At 43.8% G+C, this 24,276-nt stretch overlaps 1 protein-coding gene across 2 annotated transcripts in view; it reads left to right on the forward strand.

Annotated features, from left to right (window-relative positions):
• The window catches only part of snx5 (sorting nexin 5), a 47,718-nt gene that overhangs the window by 6,221 nt on the left and 17,221 nt on the right, over positions 1 to 24,276 (forward strand). For both annotated transcript variants that reach the window (XR_013499673.1, XM_078230161.1), the window contains exons 3-6: positions 12,346 to 12,444; positions 20,565 to 20,675; positions 21,939 to 22,060; positions 22,569 to 22,692. Coding sequence is in view for 1 of the 2 variants with exons in the window: in XM_078230161.1 (XP_078086287.1) it covers positions 12,346 to 12,444; positions 20,565 to 20,675; positions 21,939 to 22,060; positions 22,569 to 22,692 (456 nt within the window). In the remaining variant the exon portion in view is untranslated. The remainder of the gene's footprint in view (positions 1 to 12,345; positions 12,445 to 20,564; positions 20,676 to 21,938; positions 22,061 to 22,568; positions 22,693 to 24,276) is intronic.

Here is a 24,276-nt window from a genome sequence, read left to right on the forward strand (position 1 = left end):
GTACTTCCTCGGAGCGGAGAAGCTACGGCATCTCCTCCGGAGCCTTCAACATGTCATTGATGAAGACGAACATCTCGCCAAGGCCATCCCCACACCCCCACTTCTTGCCTTCAAACAACCACGCAACCTCAAACAGACCATTGTCCGCAGCAAACTACCCAGCCTTCAGGAGAACAGTGACCACGACACCACACAACCCTGCCACAGCAACCTCTGCAAGACGTGCCGGATCATCAACACGGATGCCATCATCTCACGTGAGAACACCATCTACCAGGTACATGGTACCTACTCTTGCAACTCGGCCAACGTTGTCTACCTGATACGCTGCAAGAAAGGATGTCCCGAGGCATGGTACATTGGGGAAACCATGCAGACGCTACGACAACGGATGAATGAACACCGCTCGACAATCACCAGGCAAGACGAATTAAGGGCTATGGGGAGAGAGCGGGTAAATGGAGTTGAAATCAACCATGATTGAATGGTGGAGTGGACTCGATGGGCCGAATGGCCTTACTTCCGCTCCTATGTCTTATGGTCTTATGGTCTAAGACTGTTCTCTTCCTGTGGGGGAGCACTTCAGCAGTCACGGGCATTCAGCCTTGGATCTTCAGGTAAGCGTTCTCCAAGGCGGCCTTCACGACACACGACAGTGCAGAGTCACTGAGCAGAAACTGATAGCCAAGTTTCGCACACATGAGGACGGTCTAAACCGGGATGTTGGATTTATGTCACATTATCAGTAACCCCCACAGCTTGACTCCTGGACTTGCACAATTTCACAAGCTGTACTGTCTGGAGACAATACACATCTCTTTAACCTGTGTTGAATGCTCCCTCCACCCACATTGTCTGTGCATTTAAGACCTGGCTGGCTGTAGAGATTTGCATTCTATTCAGTATTCTGTAATTTGATTTCTGTGTCTGTGCCCTGTTTGAGAACAGAGACCACTCCATCTGACGAAGGAGCATTGCTCCGAAAGCTTATGGTATTTGCTACCAAATAAACCTGTTGGACTTTAACCTGGTGTTGTGAGACTTCTTACTATCTGATCGAAGACAGAGGGTGGTGGTGGATGGAAAATTTTCGGACTGGAGGCAGGTTGCTAGCGGAGTGCCACAGGGATCAGTGCTTGGTCCTCTGCTCTTTGTGATTTTTATTAATGACTTAGAGGAGGGGGTTGAAGGGTGGATCAGTAAATTTGCTGATGACGCCAAGATTGGTGGAGTAGTGGATGAGGTGGAGGGCTGTTGTAGGCTGCAAAGAGACATAGATAGGATGCAAAGCTGGGCTGAAAAATGGCAAATGGAGTTTAACCCTGATAAATGTGAGGTGATTCATTTTGGTAGGACTAATTTAAATGTGGATTACAGGGTCAAAGGTAGGGTTCTGAAGACTGGAGGAACAGAGAGATCTTTGGGTCCATATCCACAGATCTCTAAAGGTTGCCACTCAAGTGGATAGAGCTGTGAAGAAGGCCTATAGTGTGTTAGCTTTTATTAACGGGGTTGGAGTTTAAGAGCTGTGGGGTTATGCTGCAACTGTACAGGACCTTGGTGAGACCACATTTGGAATATTGTGTGCAGTTCTGGTCACCTCACTACAAGAAGGATGTGGAAGCGCTGTAAAGAGTGCAGAGGAGATTTACCAGGATGCTGCCTGGTTTGGAGGGTAGGTCTTATGAAGAAAGGTTGAGGGAGCTAGGGCTGTTCTCTCTGGAGCGGAGGAGGCTGAGGGGAGACTTAATAGAGGTTTATAAAATGATGAAGGGGATAGATAGAGTGAACGTTCAAAGACTATTTCCTCGGGTGGATGGAGCTATTACAAGGGGGCATAACTATAGGGTTCATGGTGGGAGATATAGGAAGGATATCAGAGGTAGGTTCTTTACGCAGAGAGTGGTTGGGGTGTGGAATGGACTGCCTGCAGTGATAGTGGAGTCAGACACTTTAGGAACATTTAAGCGGTTATTGGATAGGCACATGGAGCACACCAGGATGGTAGGGAGTGGGATAGCTTGATCTTGGTTTCAGATAAAGCTCGGCACAACATCGTGGGCCGAAGGGCCTGTTCTGTGCTGTACTGTTCTATGTTCTGAAACCACCCTCGTGTCTAGGGACAATTGGAAGATTGTTGTCAGCTCTGCAATGTTCCTGTAAAGTGATTATGTACTGTTCAGTGTGACGTGTTTTTTCTCTCCAGCAATGGTGTAGAAGTGCAGTCTAAATCCAGTCAGGCTTCAAACTCTTGCAGTGACTTCAGAAACTTAATGCGAGGGAAGGAGGGTGGGGTGGGGTTGCTGCTTGAATCTAACATGGGGAGGGGGGGATGCATGAGAAACTTAATGTTGGGGAGGGGGTGGTGCTACAGTAGTGATGTCTCTGAGCTTGTAATCCAGAGGCCCAGGCTAATGCCCTGGGGATCTGGGTTTTTATCCCACTATGGCAGCCAGTGGAACATCTGTGGAATATAAAGTCAGTCTCAGTAATGGTGACCATGAAACTACCATCGATTGTTGTAAAAGCCCATCTGGCTCACTAATGTCCTTGAGGGAAGGTAATCTGCCATCCTTACCTGGTTAGGCCTACATGTGACTCCCAACCCACAGCATTGTGGGTGACTCTTAACTGTTCTCTGAAATAGCCACTCAGTTCAAAGGCAGTGAAGGATGAGCAACTGCTGCTGCTGTTGTGATGGGCAACTAATGTTGGCCTTGCCAGTGATGCCCATGTCCCATGAAAGAAAAAAAACAAACACGGCACCACTTTACTGCCAGTGTAAAGATGAGACTGCTTTGGAGTGTAAATGAATAGTTGGCCACAATTTTGTAAATAGTTAACTGGGCAAATCAAGATGTTCAAGTAGAATCCCTACAGTGCAGAAGGAGACCATTCAGCCCATTGAGTCTGTACCGACCACAATCCCACCCGGGCCAAATTAACGTAACCTCACATATTTACCCTGCTAATCCCCTGACACTAGGGTCAATTTACCATGGCCAATCCCGCTAACCTGCCCATCTTTGGCCTGTGGGAGGAAACCAGAGCACCTGGAGGAAACCCACGCAGATACGGGGAGAATATGCAGACTCCACACAGGCAAGTGACCCAAGGCTGGGGGAATTTAACCTGGGTCCCTGGTGCTGAGGCCACTGTGCTGCCCTGTGTAACTGTGACGATTTCTCTACTTTTAATATAATTAGCTAAAGAATCATTTTAAAGGAATTATAGAAATCTGTGGCCCCCTCTGCCTCGGACCGCATCCACTTAGTGAAGAGCTGAATTGTAAGAAAGAGAGGAACCCAGGTTCAACCCTGAGCCTGTGCTAACTTCACCCTTGACTGGTAGCTGAAACTGAGTGGCCAGAAGGGGTAAATTTGCTCGTGTGTCTGCTCCAGATCATTATTGAGCAATCTCCTCCTGGAGAAATAGACATCGAAGAAGGGCAAGACTGAGTTTGTTTGTGGTACTATCATGTCAGAACACATTGATCTGCGCAAGAATTCGAGAAGCATCCTTATGAGTGGTTAGAATGTGGAACTTGCTATCAGATGGAGTAGTTGAGACAGTTGGCATAAGTTCCTTTGCGAAGAAGCCCCTGAAAACAGCCTTGAGTGGCAATGTTTTATTTAACAAAAAAGCTTTTAAACCTGTTTTTTTCATGGTTACATTTTTAGTTTCCTGCATTAAAGGAGCTCTGCTTGGTGATGAATGAAGAGTTGTGCTATCAGTTGAGTGCACAAGTGTATTTGACCACATGATGAATCATGCTCATGTTATTGCTGTGGATGAATGACACGAGTGCGTTTATGTTGAAACTAATTTGTCTTTTTACACAACTTCCACCATTTAAAACTTCCATGTTTAAACTGGATGGTCACTTGTATCTGCATGCCAAAGCACAATAGCTTTCGGGCATTTATATTAACATTACCAGCAGCTGTGTTCATAGAAGAATCTTAGAATCCTTACAGTACGGGAGGAGGCCATTCAGCCCATCAAGCCTGCACCGACCACAATCCCACCTAGGCCCTATCCCCTTGACCCCATGTATTTACTCTGCTAATCTTCCAACATTAAGGGGCAATTTAGCATGGCCAGTCCACCTAACCAGCGCATCTTTGCAGTATGGGAGGAAACCAGAGCACCCGGAGGAAACCCGTGCAGACTCCACACAGACAGTGACCCGAGGCTGGAATTGAACCCAGGCCCCTAGCGCTGAGGCAGCAGTGCTAACCACTGTGCCGCCCTTTTTTGCTGCAGAAGACATTATAAAACCAAAACCAGTGTTAACTTGCTGTAGTATTAAACTACATTCAAGTGAAAAATTGCATGTTTATTTTAAAAAAATTTCTTTATTGATTGATAATCTCTACTGTCAGTAAAAAAACCGTCCCAAATTAGGTGTTTGGGTTAAGTGATTGTGAAGTGAAGGAGTTATTGCGTGCTTAGACTGAGCCGTGTCAACAGATAAAATCAATAAAGTCTGTTGGGGTTCCTATTGGCTTGGATCAAGCCCTAGATGGAGTGCAATGCCTTGTCTTGTCAGCTTGGATCTTGTATGTCTCTCTTCTGGGGACCATGAATTGGATTCTGTTTCAATTGGCTTTTGGAGCAGGTAAAGAGATGGATTATGGGCTTGCCCTATCCATTCTCTGTGCGTTGATTTTGTAACTTTAAGAATGGAGTAAAATTTTAAAAATTTTCCCACCTTGATATGGCAGAGAGTTCCAGCATTGTGAGGAGTCCAATTTGAGGCTGTTTATGAACTACAGCAATTTGAGGCCATTTCACTTTATACCAACGCTCATCAAAATAGTAAAACAAATCCAGTCAGGGTTCAACTTTACCTTGGGAGCAAATTGGAGAGAAATTCCTTGGAAATTTTAATAATCATGAGTCATTTTAGAGCTGGCGTGTTTTGTGATTTCTTGGCTTCTGTGGGAGTCATAACCGACCTGTGGTGCACAAAGTGAATCATTAGAAGGAGCATGTGACTTGCAACAAGCGACATGCTGCCACAAGACCAGCTTCTCTTGTTGTTACAAACCATTAACATTGACAAAATCTCACAGCAGGCTCTTGGTGATTTGTATGACCACAAGATGTCCCAAAGTGCTGTACAGCCATTGAAGTACTTACAAGTGACTCCACTTGAAATGCAGTAAACATAACAAGCCAATTTGTGTGCAGCAACTTCCCACATACAGCAATGTGATGACAAGTAGATAATCTGTTTGGTAGTGTTGATTGAGGAATAAATATTGACGAGGACACCAGGGACAAGCTGCCTGTTAAATAGTGCCAGGGAATACTTTGCATCTAACTGAGGGGGCTGTGTTTAATGTCTCATCTGAAAGACATATCTGCATTGCACTGGAGTGTCAGCCTAGATTTTTGCGCTTTATAAGCCAACTTTACAAGTACGCTCATCCATCTGAGCAGAAAAGAACCTTGCAATCCATTTCTATTTATTAACACTAAATCACCTAAATTCTTTTCCATTTATCTAGAGCACAATTTTAGTATAAGGTTTTCGTTGACTCCAGTATTCTTGGACCATTGTTCTGTTATACTGACCATCATGTATTCCAGGAAGGTTTCATTTGCAAGCCTATGTCTGCATTGTGTTTGGGGGAAGTGTAAAGCATTGTAAGATTATTCCGTATGATCCTTGGGTGAACTGTAAAATCATTAAAAATTGCATTGCAAAACCTTTTCTGACACGTTGAATTCTGACTACTTATTCATTTTTTTTTCTACAGCTGAACTGGGAGAGTGAGGGTTAACATTTCCAGTCACTGACCTTTTATCAGAACTAAGGGAGGCTAAGAGATGAACAGCTTTTAAGCAAATACAAAACTGGGGGAAAGGAATCAGGAAAATAACAAAAGGGATGTCTGATAGAATGGAGGGAAGAATTTATGTATAGTCTGACAAGTCCTAATTATGAAACCTGGTTATGGGGCAGAGCCTTTCTCAATGAAGATGAAAGGAACTGAGGGCATTGAGGTGGGGTTTACTGTTAGCCAAAAACAGTGTGAAGCTCTTTGCTCCAACAGTGCATCTAAGTGCATCTAACTTTGGGGGAGAGGGAAAGAGGATCCTGCTGAACTGTCGAGCTTCTATTTTATAAAGCATTTATCCCAGTCATCTGTTGAATTGAAACGTGAGGCACAGTGGTTAGCACTGCTGCATCACAGCGCCAGGGACCCAGGTTCAATTCCAGCCTTGGGTCATTGTCTGTGTGGAGTCTATATGTTCTGCGTGGGTTTTCTCCGTGTGCTCTGGTTTTCTCCCACAGTCCAAAGATGTGCGGGTTAAGTTGATTGGCCATAGTAAATTGACCCTAGTGTCAGGGGATTAACAGGATAAATATGTGGGGTTACAGGAATAAGGCCTGGGTGGGATTGTGGTTGGTGCAGACTCGATGGGCTGAATGATTATCTTCTGCACGGAATAAAAAAAGAAGAAATTATATTTTGGACTTGATGTGGATTTAATTGAATGCAACTGAAAGTTCCTTCAATTTAGTGCAAAAAAAACTAAGCAGACTCCAGTGCTGTTCTGAAGGAATGCTGCACTACCAAAAGTGCAACTTTTTGGGTGAAGGGTTAAACTGTCATTGCTTGCCCCCTCGGGTGGATGACATTATTTGAAGAGTAAGGACCCCCCTTCTCCCCAGTGTTCTAGCCAATAATATCCCTCAATCAACATTTCTATAATATATATGATCTAGTCATTATCAGTTGTCCACTATTTGTGGGATCTTGTGTGCAAATTGGCTTACTGTTGCAACCATAACTAGACTTCCAAAGTTCTTGTAGGTCTGACAAAGAGCTTCTAGGCTTGAAACATTAGCTCTGTTCTCTTTCCACAGATGCTGTCAGACCTGCTGAGATTTACCAGCATTTTCTGTTTTTTATCTTAAAGTACTTGGCTAGCTCTAAAGTGCTTTTGGAAGGCGTTATATAAAGTGAGATTTTGTCTTGTTTTCATCTGTCACCGTCTATTTTCTTTTAAATATGGAGAATCTTGAGTTCCTGTCTTGGATGTTTTGAAGATACAAGGACTCTGCATCATTTATTGATGTGTTGAATGTCACATTGTGTAGTGGTCTAGCAGCGGTGTGAAATAGTTGTAGCATGTGTTCACCCTGGCCACAAGCAGAATAAGAAGTCTCACAACACCAGGTTAAAGTCCAACAGGTTTATTTGGTAGCAAATACCATAAGCTTTCGGAGCGTGCTGCTCCTTCGTCAGATGGAGTGGTCTCTGTTCTCCAACAGTGCACAGACACCACACTCCATCTGACGAAGGAGCAGCACGCTCCGAAAGCTTATGGTATTTGCTACCAAATAAACCTGTTGGACTTTAACCTGGTGTTGTGAGACTTCTTACTGTGCTTACCCCAGTCCAATGCCGGCATCTCCACATCATCACAAGCAGAATGACAGCCTTAATAGAATGACTTTATCCAAGAATTATATGTAATTACAGTCATGAAATTGGATACTCTGCCACGTGCATTACCAAGGAGAAGGCAAAGAGTGGTGCTTCGTGTTCTTTATTCATGTATTACTAAACAAAAGATTTTTCTGTAATGGTGGCGCCCTTTTAGTATGGGCGGTGTATTGCCTTCCAAATCAACCTTTAGCCTTTTACTTTGCACATAAGTCCGCCTTTGTCAATGAAACAAAGGCTGCATGGTGTTCTGAAGGCAAGGGAGCTGATCTGTTTAATGTAGGTGGTATTTGTTTGGTGATGGGAAAAGTTTGATGATTGGTGATCTGCTAGTTCAAGAAACTTCAGCAAATTTTGGTACATGTTGAATCCATGGCTTTGCCGTGTTTGGGTAGGTTTTGCTGTTTGTCTGCCAGGCTGTTGAGGTCGACCCTACTCGGGTGAAAAGAAGAACAAGTCCTGTCTAGCCTTCTCAGAACTACGAAAACTAGTCAAGATACACAATAGTGGGAGAGAAATCAAACAAGGTTGCTATTCACAATCCCTTTGATAAAGGATTTCCTTTTGCAGAAGGGAAACGTGTTTAATTTTTATTCAGCTTTTCACATATTGTTTTGAATTATGGCACTAAATAAAAATAGTCTATGGTTAGCTACAGAGATAGTGGGTGCATTGATTGTAATTTTCCAAAAATCCTTGGTTCTGGTGAAGTACCAGAGGATTGGAGAACTGCCAGTGTGACACCCCTATTCAAAAAGGGATAGAGGCATAAAGCAGGTAACTATAGGCCGGTTAGCTTAACATCTATTGTTCAAAAGGAAGTAATAGCATTTGGAAAATCAAGCAGAGTCAGCATGGCTTCATGAAAGGGAAATTGTGCCTGACCAACTTATTGGAGCTTTTCGGTCTGTGGGGGAAAATGATACAAAAGTCTGAGGACACACACTACTGAGTCAAGAACAACTTCTTCCCTGTTGCCATCAGACTTTTGAATGGACCTACTATATATTAAGCTAATCTTTCTCTACACCGTAGCTATGACTGTAACACTATATTCTGCACTCTCTCCTTTCCTTCTCCCCTCTACTCTATGAATGGTATGCTTTGTCTGTTTAGCGCACGAGAAACAATACTTTTCACTGTATCCCAATACATGTGAAAATAATAAATCAACCACAGTGAATCGAGGGGAACCAGTAGATGTTATATTTGGACTTCTGATGTTGGGGTCTGATGTTGCAGATGTATAGAACGTTGGTTCGGCCGCATTTGGAATACTGCGTCCAGTTCTGGTCGCCACACTACCAGAAGGACGTGGAGGCTTTGGAGAGAGTACAGAGGAGGTTTACCAGGATGTTGCCTGGTCTGGAGGGGCTTGGTTATGAGGAGAGATTGGGGAAACTGGGGTTGTTCTCCTTGGAAAGACGGAGGATGAGGGGAGACTTAATAGAGGTGTATAAAATTATGAAAGGCATAGATAGGGTGAACGGTGGGAAGCTTTTCCCCGGGTCGGTGGTGACGTTCACGAGGGGTCATAGGTTCAAGGTGAAGGGGGGGAGGTTTAACACAGATATCAGAAGGACATATTTTACACAGAGGGTCGTGGGGGCCTGGAATGTGTTGCCGGGCAAGGTGGTGGAGGCGGACACACTGGGAACGTTTAAGACTTATCTAGACAGCTATATGAACGGAGTGGGAATGGAGGGATACAAAAGAGTGGTCTAGTTTGGACCAGGGAGCGGCGCGGGCTAATTGTTCTTTGTTTCTCATTTCAAGGCTTCATTCTATGATCATCTTGCTGGTGCCAGTACAGAGCGAGACTGCGGATAGTTGGGAACCTGTCTCGGGGGCAGGGAATTCAGATGGTGTTCGTAAAGCAGAAGTGGAAATGAATAGGGTTGGGAAGCATTTTCTGATCAGGGCCAGTGTGATCTCCTGGACTCGTTTCGATCGCCACAGAGGGTCGGAGAGGAATTTCCCAGATTTTTTTTTCCCCATATTGGCCCTGGGGTTTTCACTCTGGGTTTTCGCCTCTCCTTGGAGATCACATGGTCTGGAATGGGGGGGTGGGGGTGAGTTAATAGGTTGTGATGAACAAAGCATCGTAGCTGTGAGGGACAGCTCGGTGGATAGGATATTAGGATGTAGATAGGCTGGAAAATTGGGCGGGGATTCAGGATTCAATCCTGGACCGGGGAGCGGCGCGGGCTTGGAGGGCCGAAGGGCCTGTTCCTGTGCTGTGTTGTTCTTTGTTCTTTGTTCCAGAAAGTGTTTGACAAGGTACCTTCATGACCAGCAAGGATAATCTTAAACACTTGTGTTAAACATTGTCTGATGTGTCTCAGTAGCTCCACTCTGGCATGGCAGTCTCTGCTGCAAGGCTGCAGGATTCGCTGGCCTCAATTCTCTCTCCATGTGTGTTATTTAGTACTTTGCTGGCTTTGTGCATTTTCTCCGTGAGTAAGTTATTTTTCTGTGAATTGCTAACTGTTCTTGCATTTGAAGGTTTTCCATCTGGGGACCAGTGCTTTTTTTAAGCATTTATTCATATGATGAGTATTGCTGTCAAGGCCAGTATGTGCATATTCCTAATTGCTGCTATGAACCTGGTGGTGAGCCGTTGCCTTAAACCACTGCAGTCCATATGGTGTAAGCATACTCACAGTACTGTCAGAGGGATTTCCAAGATTTTGACCTGGGAATGGTGATGTAGTTCCAAGTTAGGATGATGTGTGCCTTGGAGGGAAACTTGCATCTGTTGTCCTTGTAGGTAGATTTGTTGCAGATTTGGAAGGAATTGTTGAAGATGGCTTGGCAAATTGTAGCAGTGAATCTTGCAGACAATGCAGACTCTCAATTTGCCTCTGGAATTCTTTACATCTTGACAAAGACATTACAGGTCTTTTATTCATGTTTGGACCAAGGCTGCAATGAGGTATGAATGGCCTTGGTGGAACTCGAATTGTGCATTGGTAAGGGTGGCACAGTGGTTAGCACTGCTGCCTCACAGTGCCAATTCCAGCCTCGGGTGAGTGTCCGTGTGGAGTTTGCACGTTCTCCTCGTGTCTGCATGGGTTTCCTCCGGGTGCCCTGGTTTCCTCCCACAGTCCAAAGATGTGTGGGTTAGGTTGATTGGCCATGGTAATTTGCCCCATGGTATCAGGGGGCATAACAGGGTAAATATATGGGGTTAAGGGAATAGAGCCTGGGTGGGACTGTAGTCGGTGCAGACTTGATGGGGCCGAATGATGATCTCCTGCACTGCAGGGATTCTATGGTTCTATTCTATGATTTTAAGCAGGTTATTGCTGAGTAATTGCCACTTGATAGCTCTGTCAGTGATACCTTCCATCACTTTACTGACTGGGGTGGCAATTGGCTGGATTGGATTTGTCCAGCTTTTTGTGGACAGGAATGCCTGGATAATTTTCCACAATGTCGGGTAGTTGCCAGTGATGTAGCTGCACTGGGACAGATTAGGCATTGGTGCAGCAAGTTCTTGAGCCCAGTCTTCAGTCCTGCAGTTGGAATGTTGTCAGGGCCCATAGTCTTTGCTGGATCCAGTGTCTTCAGTATTTTCTTGATAACATGTCCAGTGAATCAAATTTGCTGAAAAGTAGATCTGTCATGGTGCAAAGCTCAGGGGTGGTTGAGATGAATAATTCACTCGGCAGCTTTGGCTGGAGATGGTTGAAAATGGTTCAGCCTTGTCTTTTGTACAGACCTGCTGGGCTCCTCCACGATTGAGATATTTGTAAAAAACGCCCCCCCCCTCCCAACCCATTAGTCAATTAATTGTCCACCACCATTCACGACTGGATGTGTCAGGTCTGCAGAGCTTAGTTCTGACCTGACCCATTGTGCGGTTGCTTTGCTCTGTCTATTGCATATTGCTTTTGCTGTTTAGCATGCATTCAGTCCTAGATTGCAGTTTCACCAGGTTGGTATCTCATTTTTAGGTATGCCTGGTGCTACTCCTAGCATGCTCTCCTGTGATTTGAACCAAAGCTGATCCCCTGGTTTGATGGCCATGCTAGAATGAATGACATGCTTGGTCACAGACTGGGGTTGAATACAATTATTTTGCTGCTGATGGCACATGGTGCCTCATTCATGTCCAGTTTTGATTTGAGATGGTTGATGCCAATTGGCAGGTGGTTTCCTTTCCCATGTTTGACCTGTTACCAAACTTGGGGTTTGGAGTCGATGTTGCCATTCCCTTCTAACTGTATGCAACCATGCCATCATATCTGGTGTGCCTGTCCTGTCCAATGGCACAGGACATAAACCAGGAATGGTGATGGCAATGTTGGGAGCATTGGCTGGTAAAGTATGATTCAGTGAGTATGACGATGCCAGGCTCTTGGCTGACTGGTCTGAGGTACATCTCTCCCAATTTTGGCACAAGTCCACATACATATGTAATGCAAGAGCCAATGAATACAGTGAGCTCCCATGATGTGATAATGACCTTTTTTTAAGCTGATATTGGTTGAGGGATAAATATTGGTCCCAGGACACTGGGATATCTCACCATGCTCCACATCCAGTAATAGATGTGGGATCTTTTATATCCATCTGAGAGAGAGCAGACAATGCCTCAGTTTAACATCTCCGGAAGCCAGCTGCTCTGGGTTAAGTATGATATTTTTTTCCAAGTCTTTACCTGGTATTAACAGAATCCAACAGTATTTTTAATTATTGGAGGATAACATTGCAGTGACAGCGAAATAAGTATCTGAATAGCATTTTTTATATGAAAGGTTTTTAACTACCATTTTGTAATCCTGGTGATCTCAATTGTACTTGAGTAAGATCCTACTCTACCATATATTGACCTTGCATGCTGCTGAAGTAAGTGTTCCCTTTTTGATTCCAGCTAGCTTCTGTCTCCATGGAAGCAGAACCCTCCATGCTGGTTGATATTCCTGATGCTCTCAGTGAGAGAGAGAAAGTAAAGTTCACGGTTCACACCAAGGTAAGTCTGCTTCTCTCCAGGTATAAAGCAAAGTCTCACTTCCACCAAATAATAAAAAGAGCCATTGTAGACACCCATTGTAGGACTATTGAGGACTAAAAAGATTGACTGCACATATGTGCCTAGAACATAATTTCATTAAAGAATTTATAAAATTATTTTCTGTCCTATACTTAGAGTCTCTTTAAAAAACTTTACTCATTAATGACTTGATTCGCACAGCTGTCTTGCATCTATGACAAAATATGTTCAAAGGTATTTTCTGTCTGTTTCTATTTTCACTTGCAATCGAAACTGCGCTACACTTGTTTCAAAGTGAAGACAACTTAAGACAGCCAAGCCAGAAAGTGTATGTCTTAGTAACATTTCTATCAATTTTTTTGATGGAAGCAAGAGGATTGCTCATGTAATTCCCATATTTAAGAAGGGGGATAGAAAGTGTCCAGGGAACCATAGACCAGTTAGCTTAGTATTGTTGATTTGGAAAATAATTGAATCCTTACTAAGCAGACAATACAAAAACATCTGGAAAGAGAAATATAATGGTGGATAGTCAGCATGGATTTCAAAAGGGAAAATCTTGCTTGACCATCTTTATTGAATTTGAGATAGTATCGGAGGGAATGGTAATGTGGTACATGTTACTGATCAAAGACTTTTTAAAATCCAGATAAGGTGTCCCATTATAGACTAACGCAAACAGTTAATGAACATGCAATTGGGGGATCCTGTGGCAGAATGTATTGCTTGCTGGCTTCAACAGAGTGGGAGTCGAGTGTCGTTATTCAGAGTGGCAGAAGGTGGGAAGTGATGTTCCATAGGGATCATTGCTGGGCCCACTGTTGTGCACATGCCTGAGGTATATAAATGAGTTGGAGTTTGGAATCAAAAATACACCACCTACATTTGCAGATGACAGCAAATTGGGGGGCTAACCGGAAGAATGGGGGGGGGGGTCACTTTTTGGAAGGTTTCTCCACCCCAGGTTAGCAAGGCTTTTTTAAAAAGGAAACCAAGCACTAGGCTATACAGTAGATCAGTGTACAATCAACCTCGTTTAAACAAACAACCCCATTTTTCAGGCACCAAAATTCATGTTTTGCATACAAGTTGACCTTCCTTTTCAGCTGTGACATGCTATACTCGCATTAATAATGGACCTCGCATGCATGTTTTACTCAATTGGTATCTTTTAAATGGGCGCAAGGGAAATGTAGGTGCAGATTTACAGGAATTTAATCACATTTCTCCTTCCAGATGTTCTTTTATCGTCTACTTTTGAGTTCCATTTTCTTTCCAAACCAGCAGTGCTAAGCTAACTGATCTATAATTCACTGGACATTTTCACACTCTGCGTCAGATGCTGATGACAATGAATTTGACAAGTTTTAAAATGCTTTGAGATTAAAGGTATCATTATACAGCTGCTTAATTCAGTAAACTGTCAGATCAATTGCATATTTATTATTGCTGTTTGTTTCACATGTCAAAATGATGACTGTCCACATTCAATTCAATGGTTCACTTTTATGCTGTGTAATAAGTTGGACCTTGTTTTTGGAGGAAAAGGCTTAGAGGTCCAGCTGCTGTCTATGGTATTTCTAAAGGATAGAATTGAAAAGTTAGTGAAGTTGTGCTAAACCTGTGTAATACCTTGATTAGACCACATGTAGAGTACTATTTGCAGTTCTGGTCACTATTATGAAAAGGGTGCAGAGAAGATTTACAAAGCTGAAACCAGAAATAAAGTGAATGCAGAGATAATATTTGCTCTGGTGGGGGGAGCATAACTGGAGGCCATCAGTATAAGATAGGCCATGGAATTCCGAAGAAACTTCTGGTCCAAAGTGTCTGCCACTTGCTAGCATGGGGAGTGGTTGAAGTGAATAGTCTAGATGCATTTATGGAATGGGTGCAGAGGGGGATAAAGGATTGGCAGAAGGGAATAAAGGATTATGATGGATTTAGATGAGAAAAGATGGGAGGAGGCTAGAGTGGAACATAATACCGGCATGGATTGGTTGGGTCAAATAGCCTGTTTTGGTGTGTATATCCTATGAGGAAGCTAGCTTTGTGATCTAGATTTGCATGCTGGGAAACTGAGCTTGCCTGATATGTAGCGTTACAGCAGTATAGGGACGCCATTTAGCCTTAGCGGGAGAATAATGAATTGCACGTTAGGCAGCAATATGTTATGCCTTGATAAAATAATGCACCAACTAACTTGTGAGCAAGGCCATCAGATAACTGTAGTTGGAGGAAATCAAAAGGTTTTTATTTTGATATTTGATTGGGGAAGAATGGAGGACTTGCATGGTTACCTTGGGATCATTGCATCATGTTTAGTGATTTCTTGCCCACCATCAGTTGTGCAAATAATTCTTCATAGAACAGTAAGTTAGTGCTAGTTTTCATTGCAGCCTTGCCCCTGCTTTCTCTTTCCCATCAAAATTGCTTTTTTTATGTTAAGGGGAAAAAGTAATGTGAATAGACACTAAGTCTGTCTTTTTATATTTGTTTATACATTAATCCTTGCAACATCCTGACTTTAAATCTATCTGGTGTCAAATACATTTGACCTAATCTAGTTCTGTTCTTCTGTGCTATGTGGTGTTTTTGCTGTTTCTCTCCAGCTCAATTTACTATATTATTTCTCTCAATACCTGATCACTTCTGCTGTTCATTTTATTATGGTATCCCTTTTTTTCGTTTGACCACAAGGTTAACACCAACCCTCCTAAAGTTGCATTTTTATCACGTTACAATAATCATCTAAATATCTCCATTCACTATGTGAAGTGATCTTGAGGTAACTGAGCCTGGTGTCACAATCTGATTTGTTTTGAGCAGGGGCGGGTGGACTGCCAAGTTGCTCATTTTGCACACTTCCTTCCATTTGCTAGCTCTTGTCTCAAATCTCAAAAGTGCAGATGTCAACCAAGCCCTTCCTCGAAGACAAGTGCTTTCAGCTGTTTGGATAAATGAAGCAGATCAAGGCGTGCAGTTCATTAGTGGCAACATACAAAATGATGAGTCAGGCAAAGTAAAATGCATTTTGTGAATGGCTTAAAAAAGACTATGCTTTTGAAAAGTTCTGTGTGGTTTCTTGACATTTGGAGAAGGTATTGAAAGCTAACTTTGGGGGGTAAAATTTCTGATAACTGGTAAATATAACTCCAATATTTCTTGCCCCCTCTTAATTTGCAGCATGCTATTTAAGTTGGGGGGGAAAAAAAGTGTGACGGTGACATCAATTAAGAAACAGACTGAAGTTACACCCAGATTGTAAGAGGAAAGGAAGTCTGTTTTGCCATTCTCAGAACTTTACTTGAGAATTGAGTTGTGCTTTCAATGATGGAGAATGTAGGGAGAGGCACAATAGTGTATTTGAAGCAATATGAGGGAAAAAGTCAGGAGCAATGACCACAGACTAGTCTCTTAAAAAGACGAAAGAGTGTGGCTATGTAAGGGCTTGGGTGGCAGTGGTGACAAGGGTTGCTTATCAGGTGACAGACTGTGCGTGTGTGGGTGCGTTTGTCCATATTGGTAATCATGGTGCAGTCATGGACACACACGCGTGCATATGTCACCTTGAAAATCTGTTATGTCCGTACCTCCTGGTTAAATAAACCATTGCCAAAGCGGATTGCCTACCTAGGAAGCACCCAGTCAAAATAATCACTTCCAAATTCTGCACCTTGATGTTCCAAGCAATCCAGCTGCTTGTAATTCAGCACATTCTGTTAAGCCACTGACTGAATTGTACAGATTCACAATTGGACACTGAAAATTCTAATTAAAACATTTGCAGTTGGCCTCTTCCAGTGCTGATCATATCTACATTACAACACTGACAAGGTAGCTGATCACTGCCACTGCAGCTGCTGTACTTTCCCTAACGCCAGGAAGGCCCTGTGAGAAGCCTTGGTAACATTCCAGCAGACCTGCACATTCTGGCTCATGGCCAAAGGTTGTCAAAGCAACAAACAGCTCCTGATCTCCATTTTAATTGTGAGGTAGAACCTCATGTGAGAAGCCTCAAGAAAGGAAGCTCATAGATATAGTTTCATCGTATTGTGCTGAGCAGAAGGCGGCCATTTGGTCCACCAAACCTTTGCCAGCCCTTTAAAAGAGTATCCAATTAGTTCTACTCTTACTCCTTTACTTTCAGGTATTTACCCAGTTTCTTTTAATTACAATTGAATCCTTTTGAATCACCCTCCCTTTTGTATATTTACCAGCTAGTGTAGAACTGGTGATTTACACTGTCTTGCTCTCTCCAGAGATGTTTTTGTGTTTCGTCTTTTTCTACACAGTTGGAAAGCAAGGGTTTCGAGCGCGCTCATCTTCTGCAGGATGTATATTGGGTTTTTGAGAGAGAACCTTTTCTATAGGTTTCAGGATGTTGGCCAAGATTGCTTGCTTTTTGCCATCCTTGGGGTGGACATTATACAAGTGTTCACACTGGTATATGCTCCACTGCGCATGTTTTGTGATGGGAAATCAGAATTTATCCATCTTTAAGGAGGGGAATGATATGATAGATCTGTTAGCCTGTACTTCTTGGTAGATAATCTTGTCGCCAAAGAGTGGGTCTAAGCAGACATCATTGCCGGTCATGATCTTTTATGGCACCCCAGGTTTGTTGAGGGGCAAGGCTAGAAGGTTCATGTTTGGCTTGCATTCACCTCAGGGCCAGAATTTGAAGTTTGTCCAAGTGCAAGTTCGCAACCCATGTTCAACTGAAGCAGGGATTAATTTCCAAAATCCCTCTGTCCTTTTGAAGACATGATGTGGAGATGCTGGCGTTGGACTGGGGTAAACACAGTAAGAAGTCTCACAACACCAGGTTAAAGTCCAACAGGTTTATTTGGTAGTACAAGCCACTAGCTTTCAGAGCGCTGCTCCTTTGTCAGGGAAGTGGGAGTTCTGTTCACAAACAGGACCTATAAAGACACCAACTCAATTTACAAAATAATGGTTGGAATGCGAATCTTTACAGGTAATCAAGTCTTAAAGGTACAGACAATGTGAGTGGAGAGAGGGTTAAGCACAGGTTAGAGGTGTGTATTGTCTCCAGCCAGGGTAGTTAGTGAGATTTTGCAAGCCCAGGCAAGTCATGGGGGTTACAGATAGTGTGCCATGAACCCAAGATCCCGGTTGAGGCCGTCCTCGTGTGTGGAACTTGGCTATCAGTCTCTGCTCAGCAACTCTGCGTTGTTGTGTGTCATGAAGGCCGCCTTGGAGAACGCTTACCCGAAGATCAGAGGACGAATGCCCGTGACCGCTGAAGTGTTCCCCAACAGGAAGAGAACACTCCTGCCTGGTGATTGTCGAGGGCTCAATTTCTGCCCCACCACCAAAATAGATCCCATCAGTCTCGCAGCAGACAGAGGACTTCATCAGGCGAATGAGGCTGCGGGAGTTCTTCCACAAACCCCAAGAGGCCAACAGCGAACACAATGAGACAGCCAATGAACCGGAACAGCCGACAGAGATCCGCAGTGCAGTAACTGAAGGGGAAAGAGTCTAATTGGACTCCTCCGGATGGCCGCTGCCCTCGACTTGACATGTATGCCCAAGCCGTCAGAAGGTGCATCAACACCAGATTCATCAGCCGCACTCAGACAGCCCCGAACATCACCCAAGCACAACGCAACGCCATCCGTGCTCTCAACTGCAACATTGTCATCAAACCAGCAGACAAAGGAGGGGCCATCGATATACTGAACAGAACGGATTACTGCAAAGAAATGCACCAACAACTGAACAACGAGGAACACTACAGACAGTTACCTGCAGATCCGACCAAAGAACACACCCGTCAACTCAAAAGACTAATCAAGATCTTTGATCCGGACCTTCAGAGCACCCTCTGTGCTCTCATCCCACGTACTCCCCGCATTAGAGATCTCTACTGCCTCCCAAAGACACACAAGGCAAACACACCCGGCCATCCCTTCGTATCGGGTAATGGGACCCTGTGTGAGAAGCTCTCCGACTACGTCGAGGGCATCCTGAAACCCATTGTACAAAGAACCCCCAGCTTTTGCTGCGACACTACAGACTTCTTACAGAAACTCAGCACACATGGAGCAGTTGAACCAGTAGCACTCCTCATCACAATGGATGTCTCGGCACTCTACACCAGCATCCCCCACGACAATGGCATTGCTGCAACTGCCTCAGTACTCAACGCCGACAACTGCCAATCTCCAGATGCAATTTTACAACTCATCCGCTTCATCCTGGACCACAATGTCTTCACCTTCAACAACCAGTTCTTCTTCCAGACGCACGGAACAGCCATGGGGACCAAATTCACACCTCAATATGCCAACATCTTCATGCACAGGTTCGAACAAGACTTCACCGCACAGGACCTTCAACCGATGCTATACATTAGATACATCGATGACATTTTCTTCCTTTGGACTCGTGGTGAACAATCACTGAAACAACTATGATATCAACAAGTTCCATCCCACCATCAGACTCATCATGGGCTACTCTCCGGAATCAGTTGCATTCTTGGACACATATCTCCATCAAGGATGGTCACCTCAGCACTTCACTGTACCACAAGCCCACGGATAACCTCACGATGCTCCACTTCTCCAGCTTCTACCCTAAACATGTTAAAGAAGCCATCCCCTACGGACAAGCACTCCGTATACACAGGATCTGCTCAGATGAGGAGGATTGCAACAGACACCTCCAGATGCTGAAAGATGCCCTCATAAGAACAGAATATGGCACTTGATCAATAGTTCCGACGTGCCATAGCGAAAAACCGCACCGACCACCTCTGAAGACAAACACAGGACACGGCGGACAGAGTGCCCTTCGTCGTCCAGTACTTCCCCGGAGCGGAGAAGCTATGACATCTTCTCCAGAGCCTTCAACATGTCATTGATGAAGATGACCATCTCGCCAAGGCCACCCCCACTTCTTGACTTCAAACAACCGCACAACTTCAAGCAGATCATTGTCCACAGCAAACTACCCAGCCTTCAGGAGAACAGTGACCATGACCCCACACAACCCTGCCACAGCAACCTCTGCAAGGCATGCCGGATCATCGACATGGATATAATCTCGTGTGAGAACACCATCCATCAGGTACGCGGTACATGCACTTGCAACTCGGCCAACGTTGTCTACCTGATACGCTGCAGGAAAGGATGTCCCGAGGCATGGTACATTGGGGAGACCATGCAGACGCTACGACAAATGAATGAACACCGCTCGACAATCACCAGGCAAGAGTGTTCTCTTCCTGTTAGGGAACACTTCAGTGGTCACGGGCATTCGGCCTCTGATCTTTGGGTAAGCGTTCTCCAAGGCGGCCTTCACGACACACGACAGCGCAGAGTCGCAGAGCAGAAACTGATAGCCAAGTTCCGCACACATGAGGACGGCCTCAACCGGGATCTTGGGTTCATGTCACACTATCTGTAACCCGCATGACTTGCCTGGGCTTGCAAAATCTCACCAACTGTCCCGGCTGGAGACAATATACATCTCTTTAACCTGTGCTTAACCCTCTCTCCACTCATTGTCTGTACCTTTAAGACTTGATTACCTGTAAAGACTCGCATTCCAACCATTATTTTGTAAATTGAGTTTGTATCTATATATGCCCTGTTTGTGAACAGAACTCCCACTCACCTGATGAAGGAGCAGCGCTCCGAAAGCTAGTGGCTTGTGCTACCAAATAAACCTGTTGGACTTTAACCTGGTGTTGTGAGACTTCTTACTTTTGAAGACTGAGTCCTGTCAATTGGCTTCATAATTATAAATAAGGGTTTGATAAATGGTACTTTGCCCCAGGGTTATGGGAACTATGATGCTAATCTCCAGGCTGCTTTCTTTCAGCAAACATCTGTTTTCTTTTGGTTATGCTTGCGGGAATGGTGCTTGCTACATCTCAGTTAAGTTTGGCAAAGGGAGTTTCACTGGATTGTCATAGGTGAGGTGCAGGGTGACCTGTGGAACCACCAATTGCTGCTCCATGCTGATGGATTTTTAATGGAAGCTCCATGAGCACATGTCGAAGTTAGAGGTGAAAATGTGTCAATGATTAAGATGTATTAATGCTTGATGATCTCCTTGTTCAGACCACCCTGCCTTCTTTCAAGAAATCAGACTTCTCAGTGATCCGGCAGCATGAGGACTTTGTCTGGTTGCATGACGCCTTGGTTGAGAACGAGGACTATGCTGGAATTATTGTGAGTAGCTGAAGTGCATTCAATTGTTGCCATCCCTATGGCTACATTATTGCAGCTGAGCATCCATGTTCCACAAGCTCGAAATAGATTCCACTATTTTCTCAATGTTGTGAAAGACCTGGAGGGGATTAATGTCCAAGTGCACATGACTGAAACAATCAACACATACAAAATGTAATCAAAAACACTAGAGAAATATTAACCTTTGTTTCAGGTGGTTGCAATAAAATAGGGGAGATGGTGATGCTTTAGTTGTATACAGTCTTATCTAGACTCCAGGTTTTGGGCCTGGTGAAGGTTTTGGAGGAGGTTCGTTACTGATTCATCTTAAGTGATGCCAGACTGCAAGGGTTAAAGCAATGAGTTGTATAAATTTGTACTGTATGTTCTTGCGTTTAGAAAATTGAGGTGGTGATCTAGTCGAGGCCTTGGTAGGGTTGAACAGAAACTATTTTCTCCTGGGGGAATCCAGAAACCAGAGCAGCAATCTTGAAAGTAAAGCTTAGGTGCTCCCCCTCCTGGATGCTAGCTGCCAACATCTTGGCAGTTAACATTAACCAGAAACTGAACAGAGCCAGCCATATAAATTCTGTGGCTACAAGAGCAGTCAGAGACTGGGAGTTCTGCAGGAAATAACTCTGACTCCTCAAAACCTGTCCATCATCTACACGGTACAAGTCAGGTGTGGAATACTCTTCACTTGCCTGGATAAGTGCAACTCCAACAACACCTGAAGTTCAATGTTTTCCTGGACAAAGCAAGCCACTTTAGTGACACGCCATCCACTCCCTCTACTACTGAAGCACAGTGATAGCAATGTGTACTATCTACAAGATGCACTGCAGCAACTTGCAACGGTTCCTTCAGCAGCACCTTCTAAACCCATAGATCTTTGTTGGATCAGAGTATCTATGAAGCAAAAGACATGTAGATAGATAAGGTACAGATCAGCTATGATCTGATCAGATGTTGGAAGAGGTTTGTGGGGTTGCATGACCACCTGCAACTAAATTCACACGTGCATACCTTTTTAGTCCGTATTTTAAAAGAAATGATTGTGTTGAAACAATGAACATGGGATCAGACAAACTCAAGTATTGTGTGATGTGAGCTATAAGGTTTCATGTGGCTATTTATTGAGTGCCAAGAGATAGAGATACTTGGCCTTGGGCAGATTTGGTGAAGGAATGTAAAGGATACCTTCGCTGCACCTATCTGGTTTTCTTGAAGTCATTGTTTAATTCTTCCCCTGCCTCCATTTAGATACCCCCAGCACCTGCCAAACCAGACTTTGATATTGCGAGAGAAAAGATGCAAAAGCTGGGCGAAGGTGAAGGTTCCATGACAAAAGAGGAATTTAATAAAATGAAGCAAGAACTTGAAGCGTAAGATAAGAATTTCATCCTCTTGTTTCTGACCAGTGTTAAACTTCAGCTAGTTTTTTGGATGGTGGGGTGTGCGCTAAAGTACAAGGATGAATAAGGATTGGTTTTAAAATTTACCACAAAAGTGCTTGGAAAGCACAGATTAAATTAATGTGATTTTATTCTTTCTTGTTGAAGTCTGACTGCTGTTTGAGTTAACTTGATCTGCAGAAATTTTTAAGATGGTAGACAGTCAAATATTGCCCCAAAATTGTGCTGATTTTGTTTGTGAATTTAAAGTTTTTGTGCGTTTTTATAATTTTGTTTAGTATATAATAACTTTCACTAATCAATTCATCGAGCTATTTTGGGAATCCCAACAATGGGGAGTAACTAATTTTGCAAATATGTCCTAGTCATGGTTTCCATTCGGTTTAAAATCACTGATTCTACTCTCTGCAAAACAAATGACATTCATAATTTAGTATTGTCGACGATACTCATATCTTTTCTCTCTACCTTTTTTAAGGGAGTACTTGGCTGTCTTTAAGAAGACTGTGTCCATCCATGAAGTCTTCCTTCAGCGACTTGCGGTTCACAGTGTATTGGGCAAAGACCATAACTTCCATGTTTTCCTGGAATATGACCAGGATGTAAGGCATTTTTCTCTTTTTTTCCTTCCTGAGACGTGACATTCCTGTTCTTTGCTTCAGGGTGGGTAGAGGCAGTGGTTGGAGGAGAGAGAATGTAAATGTTAATTTTGTAATTTCCTAATCATTTATCTCCCATCGATTAGGTACAAAAGTCAATAGTCGGAAAGTATATTTTCAGGTTGATAGGTTTTGTTGAATATTCCTGACTGAAGGCGACAGAGGCTTTAAATTGTATTCCTCAGTGGTTTGATCTGTATATGGGGTGGCTCATTTTAAGCAGACTTGCTCAATGTAGGCCTAGCCACTTATTTCCCAATGCATTAACCACCTATTCGCAATTTTGCTCCCTCACCTTTAAGAATCAGAATGGTGCAGCACTGAAAGGGCTAATCATGCCTTTGGCAGCTCCTTGAAAGTGCTATCCAATTTCTCATCCCCTGCTCTTTCTCTCAAATATTTCCTTTTCAATCACGTATCCGATCCCTTTTGTAAAATTACTATTCAATCTCACCAGCCTTTCAGGCAATGCATTCCAGATATTTACTGCATTAAAAAATAAAATATCCTTATTCTCCCTCTGGTTCTTTTTCCAATCATCGTATTGCCTTTGAAGTTTGTGCCACTATGAAATCATTCATACGGGGCGGCACGGTAGCACAGTGGTTAGCACTGCTGCTTCACAGCTCCAAGGACCTGGGTTCGATTCCTGGCTTGGGTCACTGTCTGTGTGGAGTTTGCACATTCTCCTCGTGTCTGCGTGGGTTTCCTCCGGGTGCTCCGGTTTCCTCCCACAGTCCAAAGATGTGCGGGTTAGGTTGATTGGCCATGCTAAAATTGCCCTTGGTGTCTTGAGATGCGTAGGTTAGAGGGATTAGTGGGTAAATATGTAGGGATATGGGGGTAGGGCCTAGGTGGGATTGTGGTCGGTGCAGACTCGATGGGCCAAATGGCCTCTTTCTGTGCTGTAGGGTTTCTATGATGATGATGATTCTGTTGCCGATGCAGATGTAACTTTTGTTGGGAGGCAGAATAAATAATATTTTGTAAAGCACATTGAATTTCTGCATCTGTAAGGGACCGTTTATTAATGATTAGCTAATGCTAGTTGATGTTCTAGCCAGAAGCAGTTGTTACAACCTCCTACATAGAGACCGATAACTTTTAAAGAGTGAACTTTAGTTATTAGCTAAAAGGATGACTCGTTAAGATTTCATGTTTTTGAAAAGCTTTTACTGCATCAGTTGCCCTCGCCTCACGGCTGGCACTCCACTCTTTTATCCATGTTTGAACCAAGGCTGAGATCAGAATCTGGGTGATCCTGCAGAATCCAAACAGTGTCAGTGAGCAACTTATTACTAAGCAAGTACAGCTTGATAGCACTAATGACCCCTTCCATCACTTTACTGATGATTGAGAGATGAGGTAGTAATTGGCTGGGTTAGATTTATCCGGCTTTTTGTGGACGGGACATGCCTAGACAATTTCCCACATTGCCAGGTAGATGCCAATGTTGTAGCTGTCCTGGATTAGCTTGGCTGGAGGCAAAGCAAGTTCTGGTGCACTAGTCTTCAATGCTATTGCTGC

The sequence above is a fragment of the Mustelus asterias genome, chromosome 15 (genome assembly GCF_964213995.1).
Source record: "Mustelus asterias chromosome 15, sMusAst1.hap1.1, whole genome shotgun sequence".
Taxonomy (NCBI): Eukaryota; Metazoa; Chordata; class Chondrichthyes; order Carcharhiniformes; family Triakidae; genus Mustelus; species Mustelus asterias.